This window comes from Xyrauchen texanus, chromosome 2, assembly GCF_025860055.1.
Source record: "Xyrauchen texanus isolate HMW12.3.18 chromosome 2, RBS_HiC_50CHRs, whole genome shotgun sequence".
Classification (NCBI taxonomy): Eukaryota; Metazoa; Chordata; class Actinopteri; order Cypriniformes; family Catostomidae; genus Xyrauchen; species Xyrauchen texanus.
The window spans coordinates 37,461,272-37,477,804 of NC_068277.1; the positions used below are offsets into that span (position 1 = coordinate 37,461,272).

Here is a 16,533-nt window from a genome sequence, read left to right on the forward strand (position 1 = left end):
TTTTATATTAAAACTCATGTACTTCCACCCACAGCTGTCACATCCATTTTGGGTCTCTGTTCAAGACAATTTCTACATTGGTGCTAATTCTCCTTTACTCTCCCTTTTAAATATCACCTTAACATTTTTGACTGTATTTAATTTGTTCATAACTCCAGAAATGATCACTCATTCCCTGTGTTTCTATTATTCATCTTTTTAATTCTATATCTTTTCTTCTCTCAGTTAGTCTCCTCTCAAATTCAGTAACAGCTTATTTCCACATTATGATTTCTGTTTCATGAGGAAAACTGAGACAAGGAAAAAAAAGTCTCTTTGTTTCTGTGCATGCTCACAGCCCTCCCTTTACAGCTCCCTATTCTCGCTCTAGCAGCCCCTCCCCTACAGCTCTTCACAGCACTCAGTCTCTAGCGTACTGTATGAGAGAGAAATGTTACCTGCTGCAATTTCTTTCCAGTCAACAAAGGGCCATTCTTGTTCTATTTCTCCTAAATTCACCACTTCAGTTAATGTTCTCATTAACTCCTTTTTTACAGTTAATTTTCTCTTCTGCCCTGCATAATCTATGTACTCTGATTCTTTCCAAAAATGATCGCTTCCCTTTGACACTATCAGTTTATTCTCCAATTATCTCTCCCACTCTTCAGATCCGCATTGATCTCCAACTTTACAAAACTTGCTTGTCTCTGCATTTTTCTCTAGTCTTGTTCACTGTAATGGAAAACATTTTGCCTTTTCTTTATCTTTTTCCCAATTATTCTATTTTTTTTTTTTCTCTTCTGAATCTCCCCTTCCCCTCACTCACAGAGCTGTCCGTTCCGCTGACCAGTGAGTGAGAGCAAGGCAGGGAGTTATCAGAGAAGCAGGTGCCATTTTGCGTCTTTATACTTTTTCAACAATTGTTTTATTCAATTCACTGTTTCAATTAGTTTTCCACTTTTACTCTCATTTAGCATTTCCTGCTTAGTGCACCTGATTCTCTGTATTATTCTGCCTCTGCACACAATACATCATCAACATTGCAATCATGCATTTGAATAAACACAACAACAGCGCATTTAGTACGCAAGCACACATGCACCAACAACATAGTTAGTCATGCACATTATTCATTATCTCAAACATGCACACATAGTTCAACAATTCCCAGTTTTCTGCACAGTCCGGGTTCCGTCAAACACTGCAATAAATAACTTAATCTAACACCTGGAGGAATTTTGCGCGAATTTTCACTTCTCCACCCGTGTTAGGATTTTCACCTGTACAGGATTTTCAGCCACTCTTCTGGCAAAACCTTGAATAAATGCACCTAACCGGGAATTTTCACGCGCGTCGCTTCTCGACTCACCCCCAGGCTTTTTCTACCTTCTTCAAATAAACTTTCTTAAACTCTCTTTAAACAATCCCACCCCCCTATTTTTGAAATCTGGAACTCTCCTCTATTTTAGCCAATTAGTTCAAATTATTCTATGTCCGGACTGGCAAAAGTCTTAGGGAAGCCACTTACTGGGACTCGCCACCACAGATCACACAAAAACACCTTAAGCAAAGATGCTTACCTCAGTTTCTGGCGCCGGTGTTTCTGTGCGATTCGTGCAAGCCGTCCCACCAGCGACCTTTGCCCCCTTGACCTCAATGCCAGCCCCACGAGTTGGGCGCCAAAGATATGTCGTGGAATATCATGATGAATCTCTCTAAGTTGTAAGAAAACTCTCAGAGTCTTGAGTTCCAGATGCCAAAATTGTAGTTTATTGAACACCAACAAACATGAGACCGGCCAGCTGTCCGTTCTGACTGTCTTAGTCCAAAACCTCCTCTTCTATACAGTTTGTTATCTGGCATTACCTCATTTCTGTGCCCCTTTGTTATTTTTGTAACCAATGGATACTATTTGCCACCATTATCTCACAGAGCATTTTGATATCTTTTTACTGGTAGAAACTTGGCTTTAGTCTATCTTCAAGGTCCTTAGTCTCATTATTTTGTTACAGCTGGGTGCTCTTTGTGGCCTCTGCAGCATCAACACTTTTAGTAACCTCATATGCCCTCTCCTGGGTCACACAAAGGCCAGGAAACTCATATAAGTATTTTGATATATAAGAAACATACTAGAATATTGAAAAATATACTATATAACCAGACTGTTTTACAGCCACTATTCTCCCACAACAGAACTGAGCTAGACCGAGACATAACCTTATTTCTGACACAAACTTCAGTTCTATGAGTAAAGGTCAAATTATGTTTTATTTCACAACAATATTTTGAACACAAACTCACATTGTGCTCAATACAATGTTTTTTTTTTAATAATAATTTAATCTGATATGAGTTCTGTAAGAAAAACTAATGAATGAAAAATAGCAGATGAACTGTGCTGAAGCAACATTCTTTATGCATCATGTATATATACTGTAGATACATATCTATATTAGCTTATCACTGCTATTCATTGAAGAGGGCATCGTTTTTGTGTATTTAAAAAATAATTGTTTAATGGATTATTAATAGAAGAAAGAGCTTAAAACAAACTGCAATAGAGTCTGTTAATACGCACCATGTCATTTGGGCTCATCTTCTCATCTCTGCCAATTGAGACACTACTATCAGGAATTGGTATAGTGTATATTTTGGTTCCTTGTTCTTTAAACACACACACACACACACACACACACACACACACACACACACACACACACACACACACACACACACACACACACACACACACAGTTTTAGGGATATCCAGACCAGAGAAAATATATTTTTTTGATTAAACTGTGGGAAACTTGCCTTCCGTAGTTAAATCTATATATTCAGAAGCAATATGATAGGTGTGTGTGAGAAACAGATCAATATTTAAATCCTTAAATCTCCACTTTCACTTTCACATCTGAAAGACAAAGTGGAGATTTAGAGTAAAAATTTAATTTTATATTGATCTGTTTTCACCCACACCTATCACACCTTCTGAAGACAGAGATTAAACTATCACAGTCATATGAATTACTTTTATGTTTCCTTTATGGCGCTACAAAGTTCTGGTCACCATTCACTTCAATTGTATGGAGATACAGAACTGAAATATTCTTCTAAAAATCTTAATTTGTTCTGCTGAAGATTGAAAGTCATACACATTTGGGATGTCATGAGGGTGAGTAAACGATGAGATCATTTTTATTTTGGGTGAACTATCCATACATGTGCCGTAAGAGTGCTCCATCTGCCGGAAATGAAGAAAATGACGTCTATCAGGTGATCAGAGTGGAAGAGAAACACTGGTCACGTGATACGCGAATCACCAACAGCTCTTCTCTGTCAAGGAGTGGGACGTTTCGGATCGTCTTAGTAATGGCGGACACATGTGGCCAAGTACTCCTTGGGTCTGGGCTAACTGTCCTTTCCCACCCCCTTATGTACATCAAGGTTTTAGTTCAGGTAAGATTTACACGATACACACAAACATTACAGAAGTTCTGAGTTCACACTTGCACCGGCGCTGATCCCGAGTCCTTCACTTGCACTTTCGATAGCATGCTGAAAAACGTTAGCCAGTGCATTTATTAAAGAAAGATATAGCGAGTTTCTAAAGCATTTGACAACATTTCCTTGTTGTATATGATCATCTTAATGTGCAAGACACGTGTTTAAGGAGATAAATGCGTTGCTCTACAGTATTTTATCCTGTTCATCATTGAGTGGTAGTTGGTTAGCTCTAGCATGTTTATTGGCCGCTCTGGATCTGCTGTATTTGTGTGAGTTTATGTCCTTTAAGGTCAAGGTGCAAGGTCTCAAAGGACTGATTTTTTTCTGCGAATGTGCGAACAGCTCATATTATTGTAATGCATCCTCATATAAACCCCTGCTAAAAACAATAGAGCAGCATATTCACACCCGTGTCTGTTGTCATTTATTGTTTTTGGTAAAGCACGCCTGTACTTCGGTCCATTGATTAAGGTTACTGCGGCTAATTTAGATTTTTATTCATTCTAAGGTTCGTGTGCTTTACATTTTTTACTGTGTATCTATAGTGTTGGCGATCACAGGTGCCAGTAAGATTGATTTGTATTAAAGTAATTTTATTTAGGTAAACGCAATGAGATTAGAGTAGACTAGGGCTGTCACGATTATGAAATTTGGCTGACGATTAATTGTCAAACAAATAATTGCGATTATGACGATTAATTGTCTGTTTTAAGGCTGTGGCGATTAATTGTCTCGTTAAGGACTTACACGATTAATTGTAGTATAAATTGTCATTTTTTAAGGTGTGCTTTTTTCCTGCATGTGTGCTCCTACACCTTAAGTCATTTTTACAACTTCAAATATATAAATCAAATAATAAAATATGACTTCCTTTTAAGGCTTTAGAAGCTTATGAATGACATGAGAAATTATGTTTTTAAATGCCCAATTCCCAATACCTACTAGGTCCTCGTGGTGGCGCGATGACTCAATCCGGGTGGCGGAGGACAAGTCTCGGTTGCGTCTGCTTCTGAGACCGTCAGACCGTTGAGACCGTTGTGCATGACACCGCGGTGACTCGCAACATGTGGAGAATCATACTACTCTCCGTGATCCACACACATCTAACCATGTGCCCCACTGAGAATGAGAACCACTAATCACGACCTTGAGGAGGTTACCCCATGTGACTTTATCCTCCCTAGCATCCGGGCCAATTTGATTGCTTAGGATACGAGTCACTCAGCACACCCTGGATTTGAACTCGCGACTCCAGGGGTTGAAATATCACAATATTTATAAAAATGTCTCTTTTTGGTCAACTTTAGTGTTGGTCTATTTTACATTTACACTTGTTTTCATATACTCGTTTATTATTATTTTTTATCAAAAAAGAAAATATTAATATAATAATATATAAATTCTATAACATTTTTATTATACTATGCAATATTAAAATATTTCTTTAATAATTTCTTCACTTTCACATGTTATTTTAATTCTCTGGTTAAACACAAAAGCCTTTATTTCACCTGAAGCCAAAAACTTTGAGATTTCGTTTGATCATTGAATCACTTCACAGAAATAAATTGTGCGTCATCTCCTCTTTGTCACTGCATGTCATTAACACAGCGTGTATGAACCAGGAACATTTGCCGTTGTACAATCGCTTAAAGTGAAACCGGAGCTCTTGCCGTTCACTATCACAGTTTGTACTTGTTAGTTTATATTTTTGCGGGAGTTTGGCACCAGCCTCTGCTGACAGTGCGTGTATCAGAGCACTTTACGCACTCTTCCGGACAGGAGCTGGTTTACGTCTGTGGTGCGACTCGGAGTTCAACTGAATGACTCACAAACGTGCCATTCATGGCATTAATACAGTATATTTACTTAAAATTTGCAGTTAATCACTGTTGTCTCAACCACAGTTAGATCAAATCAGACATAATAATTTATATTCAAATCAATTTAATAATTGCGACAGGCCTAGATTAGACTCAAGATTTGACATTGCTCAAAATGCAATCATTAATTTTAAGAAAACAACTAGCAGCATTCTACAAAGAGATTGGACTTATGAAAACCTGCCTACTCTCAGGAAATCAGTTATTTCAATTAGTTTCATTAACTCCATTTAAATGGTGCACTAACTTATTCTCATCTTTTTAAATATAGGTTGGACATGAACCTCTCCCTCCTTCTTTAGGCAGGAATCTATTTGGCCGACAAGTGTACCAGCTTCCAGGGCTCTTTGCATATGGTAAGATTGTCAAGCAGCCATATTATCCTTGTAGCTCAAGACTGGGTTGATGCCTGGTCAGTACCTGGATGGGAGACCTCCTGGTGAACACTAAGGTTGCTGCTGGAAGAGGTATTAGGGAGGTCAACAGGGGTGATCATCCTGCGCTCTGTGTGGGTCCTAATGCCCCAGTATAGTGATGGGGACACTATACTGTAAAAAGGCACTATCATATAGATGAGCCATTAAACCGAGGACCTGGCTCTCTGTGGTCATTATAAATCCCAGGGCACGTCTCATAAAGAGTAGGGGTGTAACCAGTCCTGGCCAAATTCCCCCCATTGCCCCTTCTCAATCATGGCCTACTAATAATCCCCATCCATTAATTGGCTGTATAACTCTCTCCTCTCCACCAATAGCTGGTGTGTGGTGAGTGTACTGGCACACTGTGGCTGCCGTTGCATCATCCTGGTAGATGCTGCACACTGGTGGTGGTTGAGGAGAGTCCCCTGTTCACTGTGTAAAGCGCTTTGAGTGTAGTGTCAGAAAAAGCACTATATAAATGTAAAGTTAATTCATTTAAGTGATTTGTTGTTTCTGCATTCTGTTGCATGCATCCTTGAAGTGTGCACAGTAGTATCACAGTGGCTTGGCCATTCATTTATTTGGTATCCATTTGATTCTGAGAAGAGGTCGACCGATATGGTTTTTTTCAGGCCGATTCCGATCTTTTGAAATCTGGGATGGCCGATAAATGCTGCCGATTTATTTTGGCCGATATGTGCTTGTTTTTAACCTCTTATTTGAACCTTTTATTTGAAAGATAAAATGTAACACAAATAATTACTTAATTTCTCAACAAAAACATTTATTGAACACTTGACCAATCTGCACTTGTACACTTAAATTAAAAATGTATAATGTAAAAACATATTGTATAAATAATGTATAACAAATATATTAAATAAACGAAGCAGGTGTTACGAACTGCTCCGAGACATGAAGGTTGAGATCCAAATGCAGCTTAATTAAGGGGCAATCCAGACAAGTAATCCAATATTCAGGCAATAGGTCAAAACACAGGTAGGCCGTCCAAACAAACAAACAAAACAGTCAGGGGTCAGAGGCAAAAGATATTAAACAAAGATAAACGATAGATAAACAAAAGATAAACAATTACACAAAGATAAACGTTATATAGGCACAGTGATTTAATTTCAGGAAGGTCTACTAACATTACTGTTCAGGTGTGGTCTAAAAAGAAATCTAATAAAGTAATCAATTGTAAAATAACACTGCATAGTTTATCATAGGTAGATTAATGCTTATTAATGCAGAAGTTATTCATTCAAGAGCTGTAGGCCTAAGTGATAACGTCCGAGCTTACCAAAGCCAGTCCTTCAATAGCAGCGCGTAGTTATTACTTATTTTTCTGCATTGAGTGACAACCCTCTCAAATATAAGACACACAAACAGAACAAATAAAAGTCTCAGATTCACTGTCTGTAATTGCAAAATTCTTGCTTACTTATTGTGACATGATAGCAACCCTTCTGCTGTGAAAATGCAACTTCAACTACGCCATCAATATCCAAAGTAGCCGAACGTCATGTCGCCTATCGCGTTTGTCACGTTTTGTCTTGAAGTTGGCAGAAACATATCAAAAGTTTTTAATTAAATATAAAGAAGTTATACAAATTTAATCCTTACTGTTTACCGATTATGTAACAAAATACAAAAAATCGGCCTATTAATCGGTCGACCTCTAGTTTCTTTGCAATTCTTCCCATAAGACCTGCACCCCTGAGTCTTTACTGTTGTACATGAAACTGGTGTTGAGTGGGTAGAATTCAATGAAGCTGTCAGCTGAGGACATGAGGCGTCTATTTCTCAAACTAGAGACTCTGATGTATCCTCTTGCATGTATCTAGCAATAATAAATGTATTTTCTTAATTTCTCCAGTTCCGACAGCAGAACCGATAACGTCCGAGCTTACCAAAGCCAGTCCTTCAATAGCCTATACTGCGTTGGTATCTTTTTTATTACTTATTTCTCTGCATTGAGTGACAACCCTCTCAAATATAAGACACACAAACAGAACAAATGAAAGTCTCAGATTCACTGTCTGTAATTGCAAAATTCTTGCTTATTGTGACATGATAGCAACCCTTCTGCTGTGATAATGCAAATTCATCTACGCTATCAATATCCAAAGTAGCCGAACGTCATGTCGCCTATCGCGTTTGTCACGTTTTTTTTCTTGAAGTTGGCAGTAACATATCAGAAGTTTTTAATTAAATATAAAGAAGTTATACAAATTTAACCCTTACTGTTTTCTCCAAGGAACTTAGCTCCTTCCTTAGGCACTGGATGAGGTCTGCTGACTCTGCTTGAAATTGACTTTAGGGGCAGCGTGCGTCGAACACATGTTCCACAACAACACTAGGCTGCCCACAGATGCGCCTGCCTAATAATCGGCTTGATATACTTGGATATTGGCCAATGCCGATTATGCTAAAAAATCGGCTGATTAATTGTCCGACCGATTAATCGGTCGACCTCTAATTCTGAGTGTTGTTTTAAGAAATCTGGAAAACATTTGCATTTCTTAATGCATACATTTTTCTCTTGTAGCCAAACACATCATACAGATTGATGGGAAATCAGGCCTATTTAAGGGTCTCGCCCCGAGGCTTTGTGCTGGGACCATTGGAACTGTCGTCCATAGTAAAGTGTTGCAGGTACAATTTGCACATCAGTTTCATTTAGATATTTATTTCTAAAGGTTTCTTTTGATGAGAAAATTTCTGCTTAGTACAGAAATGGAAATCCAAAGTGTTTCCATGTAAGCCATGCAGTGTCAAGTGTAATGTACATTAGCTAGGTTTCTTTTAACAGAACGTTTACATGCGCAGTTATAATCGAACTACAGTCTTGACATGACACAATGCGTTATCGAATATTTGAAGGAAAAACGTCAAATACGGCAGGTTACATACTTGTCACGTATCACATTCATCTTTTGGAACATGCGCATAACGCTGTGGCCAGTGTTGGGCCAATTAATGTGTATACATGCTAGATGATGCTGAGCTACAAACACATTATCTAGGTCTGTTAGTCTGAATTCACAAAAATTGGGCTGGTACATCTGAATCAGACAAAAGTGGTTACCTGGCATTTTAAAAATAATTAATTTTTTATGTTTAGTGTTTATGTGAGTGTCTGTGCAGGGTGCTGGTGGCTGTATGTTTTAGTGATCTGACTGTTGCTATTTGAATTTTGCGTTCATCTGTCTGTGCTCCAGCTCATGACAGTTGAGCAGGGGTTATTTATACTCTCATTTTTTTTTTTTTTTTTAATCTGGCTCTAACCTTTATTTTAACCCATAGAAATGCCAGGAGGAAAAAACTGAGGTAAGAGCACAAGTTTACAGAAATATCCATTCATTGCTTGAATCCAACACATGCATGCCATAATTTAATATTTTATTTACATTTGGCTGTCATTGTTCTGGGCAGAAATCTGTTCAGCCTAACATTTGTTTGAATTGTATGATATGACATGTGATCTCTCATCTTTTCACCCTCTCAGATGGTGGGAAGTAGTCAGAAAGCAGAGGAAGGTTCCTTGCAACATGTAGTAAATGAGGTGAGACCTGTAAACCAGAATTATACACAGGATTTTATACTCCTTAAGTATAAAGGTTGCAAGAAACCTAGCAGGTTGCAAGAAACCCCTAAAGTTAAGAAAACCGTAGTGACAAGATCCAGAAAATTATAAATAAGTGTTTTCTTAACTTAAGCGGTTTCTTGCAACTGGACTCTGTTTACTCAAAGACTGAGGTGACTGAACAATGCAGAGTAGCCTATATTAGCTTGTGTAAATTAGGGATGTGCTAAACTTGCAATTTTCAAAATCAGTTAGTTAATAAAAGGAAATGCAACCCAGGATACATTAAATACAGGTTATGTTTAATCTATGGCAGGTCGACACTTGATTTCCAATGTAAAATCTGTCCTGCTGATGTTATTTTTCATTTAGTTAATTTAACATTATATGCTAACATGCGTTCGTTATATAACATGTTATAGTTACATGCTATTTTGCTCTTGTTCATAATTCGATTTGATATTAAAATTCGTATTTATTCGATTTATTTTATTTTCAGAAGGGAGACTTTTTTTACACATGCTTCAATAAAATAAATGGTTTCAAGTTTCAATTATAATAAAGTGTTTGCTCAAAAATAAATAGATAAATAAAATAACCCTTCTGTTTCTCTGATAATACTAATTGTGTAAAACGATATACCATGAAAACTGTGATATTTTCTGAGACTGTTATCATACTGAGAAAATATCATACCATTGCAACCCTAGTCAGTGTTAAGGATAATGTATAATTAGGCTCCGTTATATTCATGTGACAGGGATAAACGGACGCTGAGCACAGCATTTCAACATGGTAAGGAACGGATATTCAACATATAAAAAGGCTAAATAATGATAAAATCATATTGCACAAAACAAAAAAAAGAAATGAGAAAAGCTCTAGTACAGGGTGGCATAAAGGCGCTTATGCACATCCTGAGTGTAGAATGACAGGCTTCAATGTAACCAGAGTGCTTAAGGGTGATCCTCATTGCGTATTTTATGGCACAGAACTGTTAAAAAATGTTATGTTTCAATGGTCTTCAATATTCCTCTTCATTTTATTTGTCCTCCTAGACCACTAAAGAAATGATTGCACGTTCCTGTGCCACAATTGTCACACACCCTTTTCATGGTAAATACAGTTAATTCAATAAAAATAATTAATGATTTGAATCTTTTCAAACTGTAAACTCAAACTTTTGTCTGTCAATCTATAAATGTTGTTTATTTTATTTTTTTATATATCCCAGTGATCACTCTTAGATGCATGGTACAGTTTATCGGTAGAGAAGCCAAATACAGGTCTGTCCTTTTCTTTTCTTTTTCTTTCCTTGTGTTCTCTATCTCTCACAAATTTTATTGACTTCTCCATTTATTCACTTTTGTTTCTTCCAGTGGCGTCTTTGACTCCATTATTACAATCTACAGAGAAGAAGGAATCCTGGGGTTTTTTGCGTAAGTGCTAGAAAAAAATAATTCAGGAAGATTAAAAATGAGTGTGACATGAACTTGATCCTTTCATTCCTCCAAAATAAGTTGATTTATCCACCTTATTTTGCAATGAGAAAGTAAGTAATGGGTCATACTTTCTCTTAGTGTGGAAGAATTGCTATTAATTAGACAATAGGTAAATAACTAGAAGAATACTAGAATTTAGCGGGTTGGGGTTATAATCTGACACACAACAACAGGATGTACAGCAGCATAATATGCCATCAACAAATTAAACTAAATCTTGGATGATTGGCCATTTTTAATAAGCCAAAATCCATCTATATGTCTAAACACCAGTAAGGAGAGTAGAGAATAATGTGTATATTATTTTGCCAAGATGAACCTGTGATTTGGTTCTGATGCTGATTGTATTCATTCCAACTGCTCTCTGCTTTCTCTCTACTGGTTATGCAAAGCACATGGATGCCGTGAGAAGGAGAGGCTGAGAGTGGTGTCATATACTGGTGTCTGCCTCAGACAGTCCTTAAAAACCTGTCTTAAGTGCATTGCTCTCATTCACGGTCTCATTTAAGAGCAGTTGTTTGCCGGGGCACCAGTGTGCGATGAATATGTTGCAATTCACGCAGCTGAAAAGTATAGTAGACCGTAAAGCTATGTAGAGTCTACTGCAAAGTTTCCTAACCAATGTGTTTAGAATAAATAATATAAAAATATGCCAACAATTATAGCCAACTTGCAACATCAAGCAGCATATTCAGAATTCCATTCTTATGTTGAACACTATCAGTTTTATACTGTAGTTTCAGCTTGTTAACAGTAGATGTCTGAGGCATCGATGAGTGTCAATTGATTCTACTTGTATTTAACACAATATGTTTGTGTTTGACAAACCACAGCGGCCTCATTCCTCGTCTACTTGGTGATGTTCTTTCCTTGTGGATCTGCAACATGCTCGCTCACTTTATCAACACATATGCTATAGATGACTCGGTACGTAAGCACACATACCCACACATAACCATCCTAGTTCACTCCGTTTATGCACAATGGAGAAGGAAAAGGCAATTTTACACTAGACTTGTGAAAAAAATATCACTTGAGTATGAGAGATCATTTATAGTCTTGGCACTTGCTGTTTGATTATTCTTAAGATTTTTTGCTAGTAACAACAGTTCTGTTTATATACACCACCAGTTAAAACTTTGACAAATGTTTGGATCGGTACTCATGCTTTAAATTTTTCCACATTTGAGAATAATAGTAGTCATAAAAGCCATTTAATTTTTTTTTTTCAAGTATTGGAGTTATGCAGTAACAAGAAGGCAAATAAATTATCAAAATGATATTCTATGTTAGCTTCACAGTAGCTCTTTGCTTAGATAACAGCAACAGCACACTTAAGATTTTCTCAACCAAATATGAGATGCCACCAGGCATTCTTTGCGTTCCTATGTGCTTGGCACTTTCTGGCTGCTTTTCTTTTACAATTTGGTCCAAATTCAAAGAAACGTTTTAGTTTTATATAGAAATGTATAAGTAGACACAATTAATATTTGTCTACAAAACTCATTTCAAGCATTTGAGCATGTGCCATTTTTAAATATCATGGAAAACAAAGACTAATAATTTACTGTTAGTGTATCTATCATAACAGTTGTGTTATGCACACGAGTTGATTATCCTGTTTTGCCTGTCTCTTAGATGAGTCATACAGGAGAGATAAAGAACTGTTCTCAGGCTGTGACTGGGGTAAGTGATGTGACTGGCCATTCATAGATGATTGCTCACTGGGTGGCATTATCTGATCTTCAGTCAAAGTGTGTTCATTGATTTATGTTGTGCTCTTGCACTCATTACAAGACTTATTTTCTATATACACCTTACTCTCTGTTTTTTTACTTTTAGTTTTTTGCCAGTATGCTGACGTATCCATTTGTATTGGTGTCTAACCTGATGGCTGTAAATAACTGTGGGTAAGGGATGCTATATAATTCTAGTGGAAATTACATTCAATTAGATTTTACAAGAATAATCATTCCATAGTCAAACTGATACATAGTTCCTTACCTTTAAAAGAAGCTTGAAATCTCATACTGGTTCTCTAATCCATGCTTGTAACAATTTTTTTTTTTTTTTAATAGTCAAGTTTGATAACTATATTTTTCATTTATACACCTTTTAGCCATAGATAAAAGTGACTTGTATTGACATGTGCCTGTATTTGTTAAATTCAGTATTTTACCTTTTAGTAAATGAGAACACAAACATACAATTTGCTATAGCCTCCCCAGGGTTCCCACACGTCCTGGAAAACCTGGAATGCTGCAATGCAGTTTTCCAGTTATAGAAAAGTCATGGAAAAATACCTTAATATCCTGGAAAATAATTATTTTCTTTACGCCTCTGTGTTCCAAACACTAATATGTAAAAAGGGTCATTTACACACTTCAACTTTTAAGACTGCTGGTGCTGCTGTAACCACATTATGGTCAAATCAGTTATGTAATGTTTTCTCCTAATCTGATTCAGGCTGGCTGGAGGTCTTCCACCCTATGCTGCTGTTTATCCCAATTGGCTCCACTGCTGGAGTCACCTGAGCCGAGAGGTAAGCAATTTTTCAATATGAGCAAGACAAACAAAGAATGTGTAGTACATTTTTCTTGTCAAGTGGACATGACTTCTCAGATGTTTCACCTATCATCCAAGTGACTTAGTCAGTTGATAATGAATACCCTTGGTTACAAAACGTATCGAGCAGTAGAGAAAGCATGTCCAGCTGACTACAATGTCTAGTAGGGTCAACAATGACCTACTCACTGAGAATCATTATAGAGCATTATTAAGAATGATTTCTGTAGGAACATTAACATTTGAAGAAATGCAAAAACTAATCTTGATTCCCTTCACTCTCCTTGTGTACCTCAGGGCAACATGAGCAGAGGCAACAGTCTGTTCTTCAGAAAGTTGCCTGTGGGGAAGATGTATGCCATCGAGCAGAAGAGATTTTTCTGAATAGAACGCTATAAACATTGTCTTTTATCATGATAATATAATTGAACTGGCCCAAGAAGTTCCTAATCCTTTGTGTGCACTTGTTTATGACAACAGACTTTTGTTCTTTTTGATAATCAGTCTGCATCTACATCCAGAATCATTGTTGTTAATTTTATCCATAAATTATTTTCACTACATGGTGAGTTGCTTTGATTTGAAAACATAAAGAGCTTTATTTTAATACCCAGGGCTTTGTATACATACCCCAACTAAATAAACCCTAAAATAATTATTTCAGAGAAGCACTTGAGGGTGTAAGTCAACTGTAAGTCCACACCAGCCCCTAAACCATCTGTGCCTGAGTACAGTGCAGGCCCTTTACGCACTTATGCATTTTGTTCCCATTTGCTCCCAAACATGATGATCATCAGTAAAACAGTCCTTATACATCTGCTGTTGTCTCTACTGTCTAATGTACTGACTTTCAAGAAATGTTCCACCCTGTTGATGGTATACTGAAAGTAAAGTTAATCCAGCAGGCCCATTTTGACCTATGCGGTGTCTATGTATTCATGTGTTAATGTGAGAGAAATGTTATGCAGCACTTTGACTATATTTGCATACCAGATGTGGCCCTAGTTCTTGCATAGCATTGCTAAGCTTGACCACACCCTGGTAATATACACTGATCAGCCACAACGTTAAAACCACTGACAGGAGAAGTGAATAACATTTATCTCGATTCAATTGCACCGGTCAAGGCATGGAATATATTAGGCAGCAAGTGAAGTCATTTCTTGAATTTCATGTGTTGGAAGCAGGAAAAATGGGGAAGTGTAAGGATCCAAGTGACTTTGACAAGGCCCAAATTGTGATAGCTAGATGGCTGGGTCAGAGCATCTCCAAAATGCCAGGTCTTGTGGGGTGTTCCCGGTATGTAGTGGTTAGTACCTAACAAAAGTGGTCCAAGGAAGGACAACAGGTGACAGGGTCATGGGCACTCAAGGCTCATTGATGCGTGTGGGGAGCGAAGGCTAGCCCATCTGTTTCTATCCCACAGAAGAGCTACTGTAGCACAAATTGCTGAAAAACCATGATAAAAAGGTGTCGGAACACACCGCGCATTGCCCATGACCTCTGTCCACTGTCGAAAGCGCCTACAAATGGGCAAGTGAGTCAGAACTGGACCATGGAGCAATGGAAGAAAGTGGCCTGGTCTGATGAATCATGTTTTCTATTAGAAATGTGGACGGCTGTGTGCATCGTTTACCTGGGGAAGAGATGGCAGCAGGATACTCCATGGGAATAAGGCAGGCCGCCGGAGGCAATGTGATGCTCTGGGCAATGTCTTGCTGGGAAACCTTGAGTCCTGGCATTCATGTGGATGTTACATTGACGTATACCACCTACCAAAGATTGTTGTAGAACACGTACACCCCTTCATGGCAGTGGTATTCCCTGATGGCAGTGGCCTCTATCAGCAGGATAAATGCACCATTACCACATTGCAAAAATGGTTTGAGGAACATGACAAAGAGTTCAAAGTGTTGCACTGGCCTCCAAATTCCCCAGATCTCAATCCGATTGAGCATCTATGGGATGTGCTGGACCAACAATCCGATCCATTGAGGCCCCACCTCACAACTTGCAGGACTTAAATTATCTGCTGCTAACGACTTGGAGCCAGATACCACAGGACACCTTCAGAGGTCTTGAGGAGTCCATGCCTCGACGGGTCAGAGCAGTTTTGGCAGCACAAGGGGAACTACATTATATTAGGCAGTGGTTTTAATGTTGTGGCTTTAGAGCAGTGGTAAGTGTGGAGGCCACATCTCCGTCAGAGCAATTGTTCCCATTCCTAAAAGGTTGAGATTTTTATTTCTATTGACATTCAAACTAACTTAAATAAATCTTATGCCAACAGAATCGTCTTTGTGTCTTCCCTGTTAATCATAATATACATTTTTGCATGTAAAGTTTTAAGTTTGATTATACATTAAAGGCCTTGTTTGGGTTTGTGTACATATCAATTCAAACTTCATCTGTCAAAAATTCACAAGCATTCCTTTGGCCAATTTGAACCTTCAGTCTATGGGATGTTTTGATTGTCTTCACACTATAAACCCTATTGCAAATAATTACATTGAGTAGGAAACAATTTAATTATACAAATATTCCAAATAAATTAACCTTGAGTATTTAGAGCTTTTTCTTTTGCGTTCATGAAACAATCTTTTAATTAACCTGAATACATTTTTTGTTTTGAGTTTAATGAACTTGTCTCTTTAAATTTACAGGAACTTAAATTTAATTGAAACTGGGCAGAGGATTTCTATTTCCCAGCATGCACTTGACAGGGATGTAATTGTTAAAATTAAGTGTTATATACTGTGCCTTTGTGCAAGATAAATGTAAACGGTAGACTTATTAGTGTGTAATGTTTTGTGTTCTTTAAAAGATTTTTATAGTGAATAGTGAAGCTTGAGGTTTGGTTGAGGACAGGTACAAATGTGAGATTTGTATGTAGTGTATTGCTTTACTCGTTGCGCAATTGCTATGCAAATCAAACCATATATTTCCAATTAGCATTACTAGCAATTTAGGTTTCATCTTCTGGAAGTATTGAAGTTGAGCTAACTGTACATTTAAAATAATAGTTTGTGGACATTTTCTTGCCTAAATGAATAGGGGGGAAATGTGTATGTTGTGATATTCTGTAGTCC

General features: G+C 37.5%; 1 protein-coding gene across 1 annotated transcript; it reads left to right on the forward strand.

Annotated features, from left to right (window-relative positions):
- The first annotated feature begins 3,283 nt into the window (after positions 1–3,283).
- Positions 3,284–15,730, forward strand: mtch2 (mitochondrial carrier homolog 2). The gene is made up of 13 exons (XM_052153256.1): positions 3,284–3,438; positions 5,641–5,725; positions 8,340–8,446; positions 9,098–9,121; positions 9,300–9,356; positions 10,436–10,493; positions 10,612–10,663; positions 10,757–10,816; positions 11,713–11,806; positions 12,518–12,565; positions 12,722–12,789; positions 13,346–13,421; positions 13,742–15,730. The coding sequence occupies exons 1-13, from the start codon at positions 3,352–3,354 to the stop codon at positions 13,826–13,828; spliced, it is 903 nt and encodes a 300-aa protein (XP_052009216.1). The 5' UTR covers positions 3,284–3,351; the 3' UTR covers positions 13,829–15,730.
- The last annotated feature ends 803 nt before the right edge of the window (positions 15,731–16,533 follow it).

Bases quoted from the DNA above. Each gene is read 5' to 3' on its own strand.
- mtch2 (XM_052153256.1), top strand. From the start codon at position 3,352: ATGGCGGACACATGTGGCCAAGTACTCCTTGGGTCTGGGCTAACTGTC. The intron at 3,439-5,640 runs GTAAGATTTACA...TTTTAAATATAG, and splicing joins ACATCAAGGTTTTAGTTCAG to GTTGGACATGAACCTCTCCC. The intron at 8,447-9,097 runs GTACAATTTGCA...TTTAACCCATAG, and splicing joins TCCATAGTAAAGTGTTGCAG to AAATGCCAGGAGGAAAAAAC.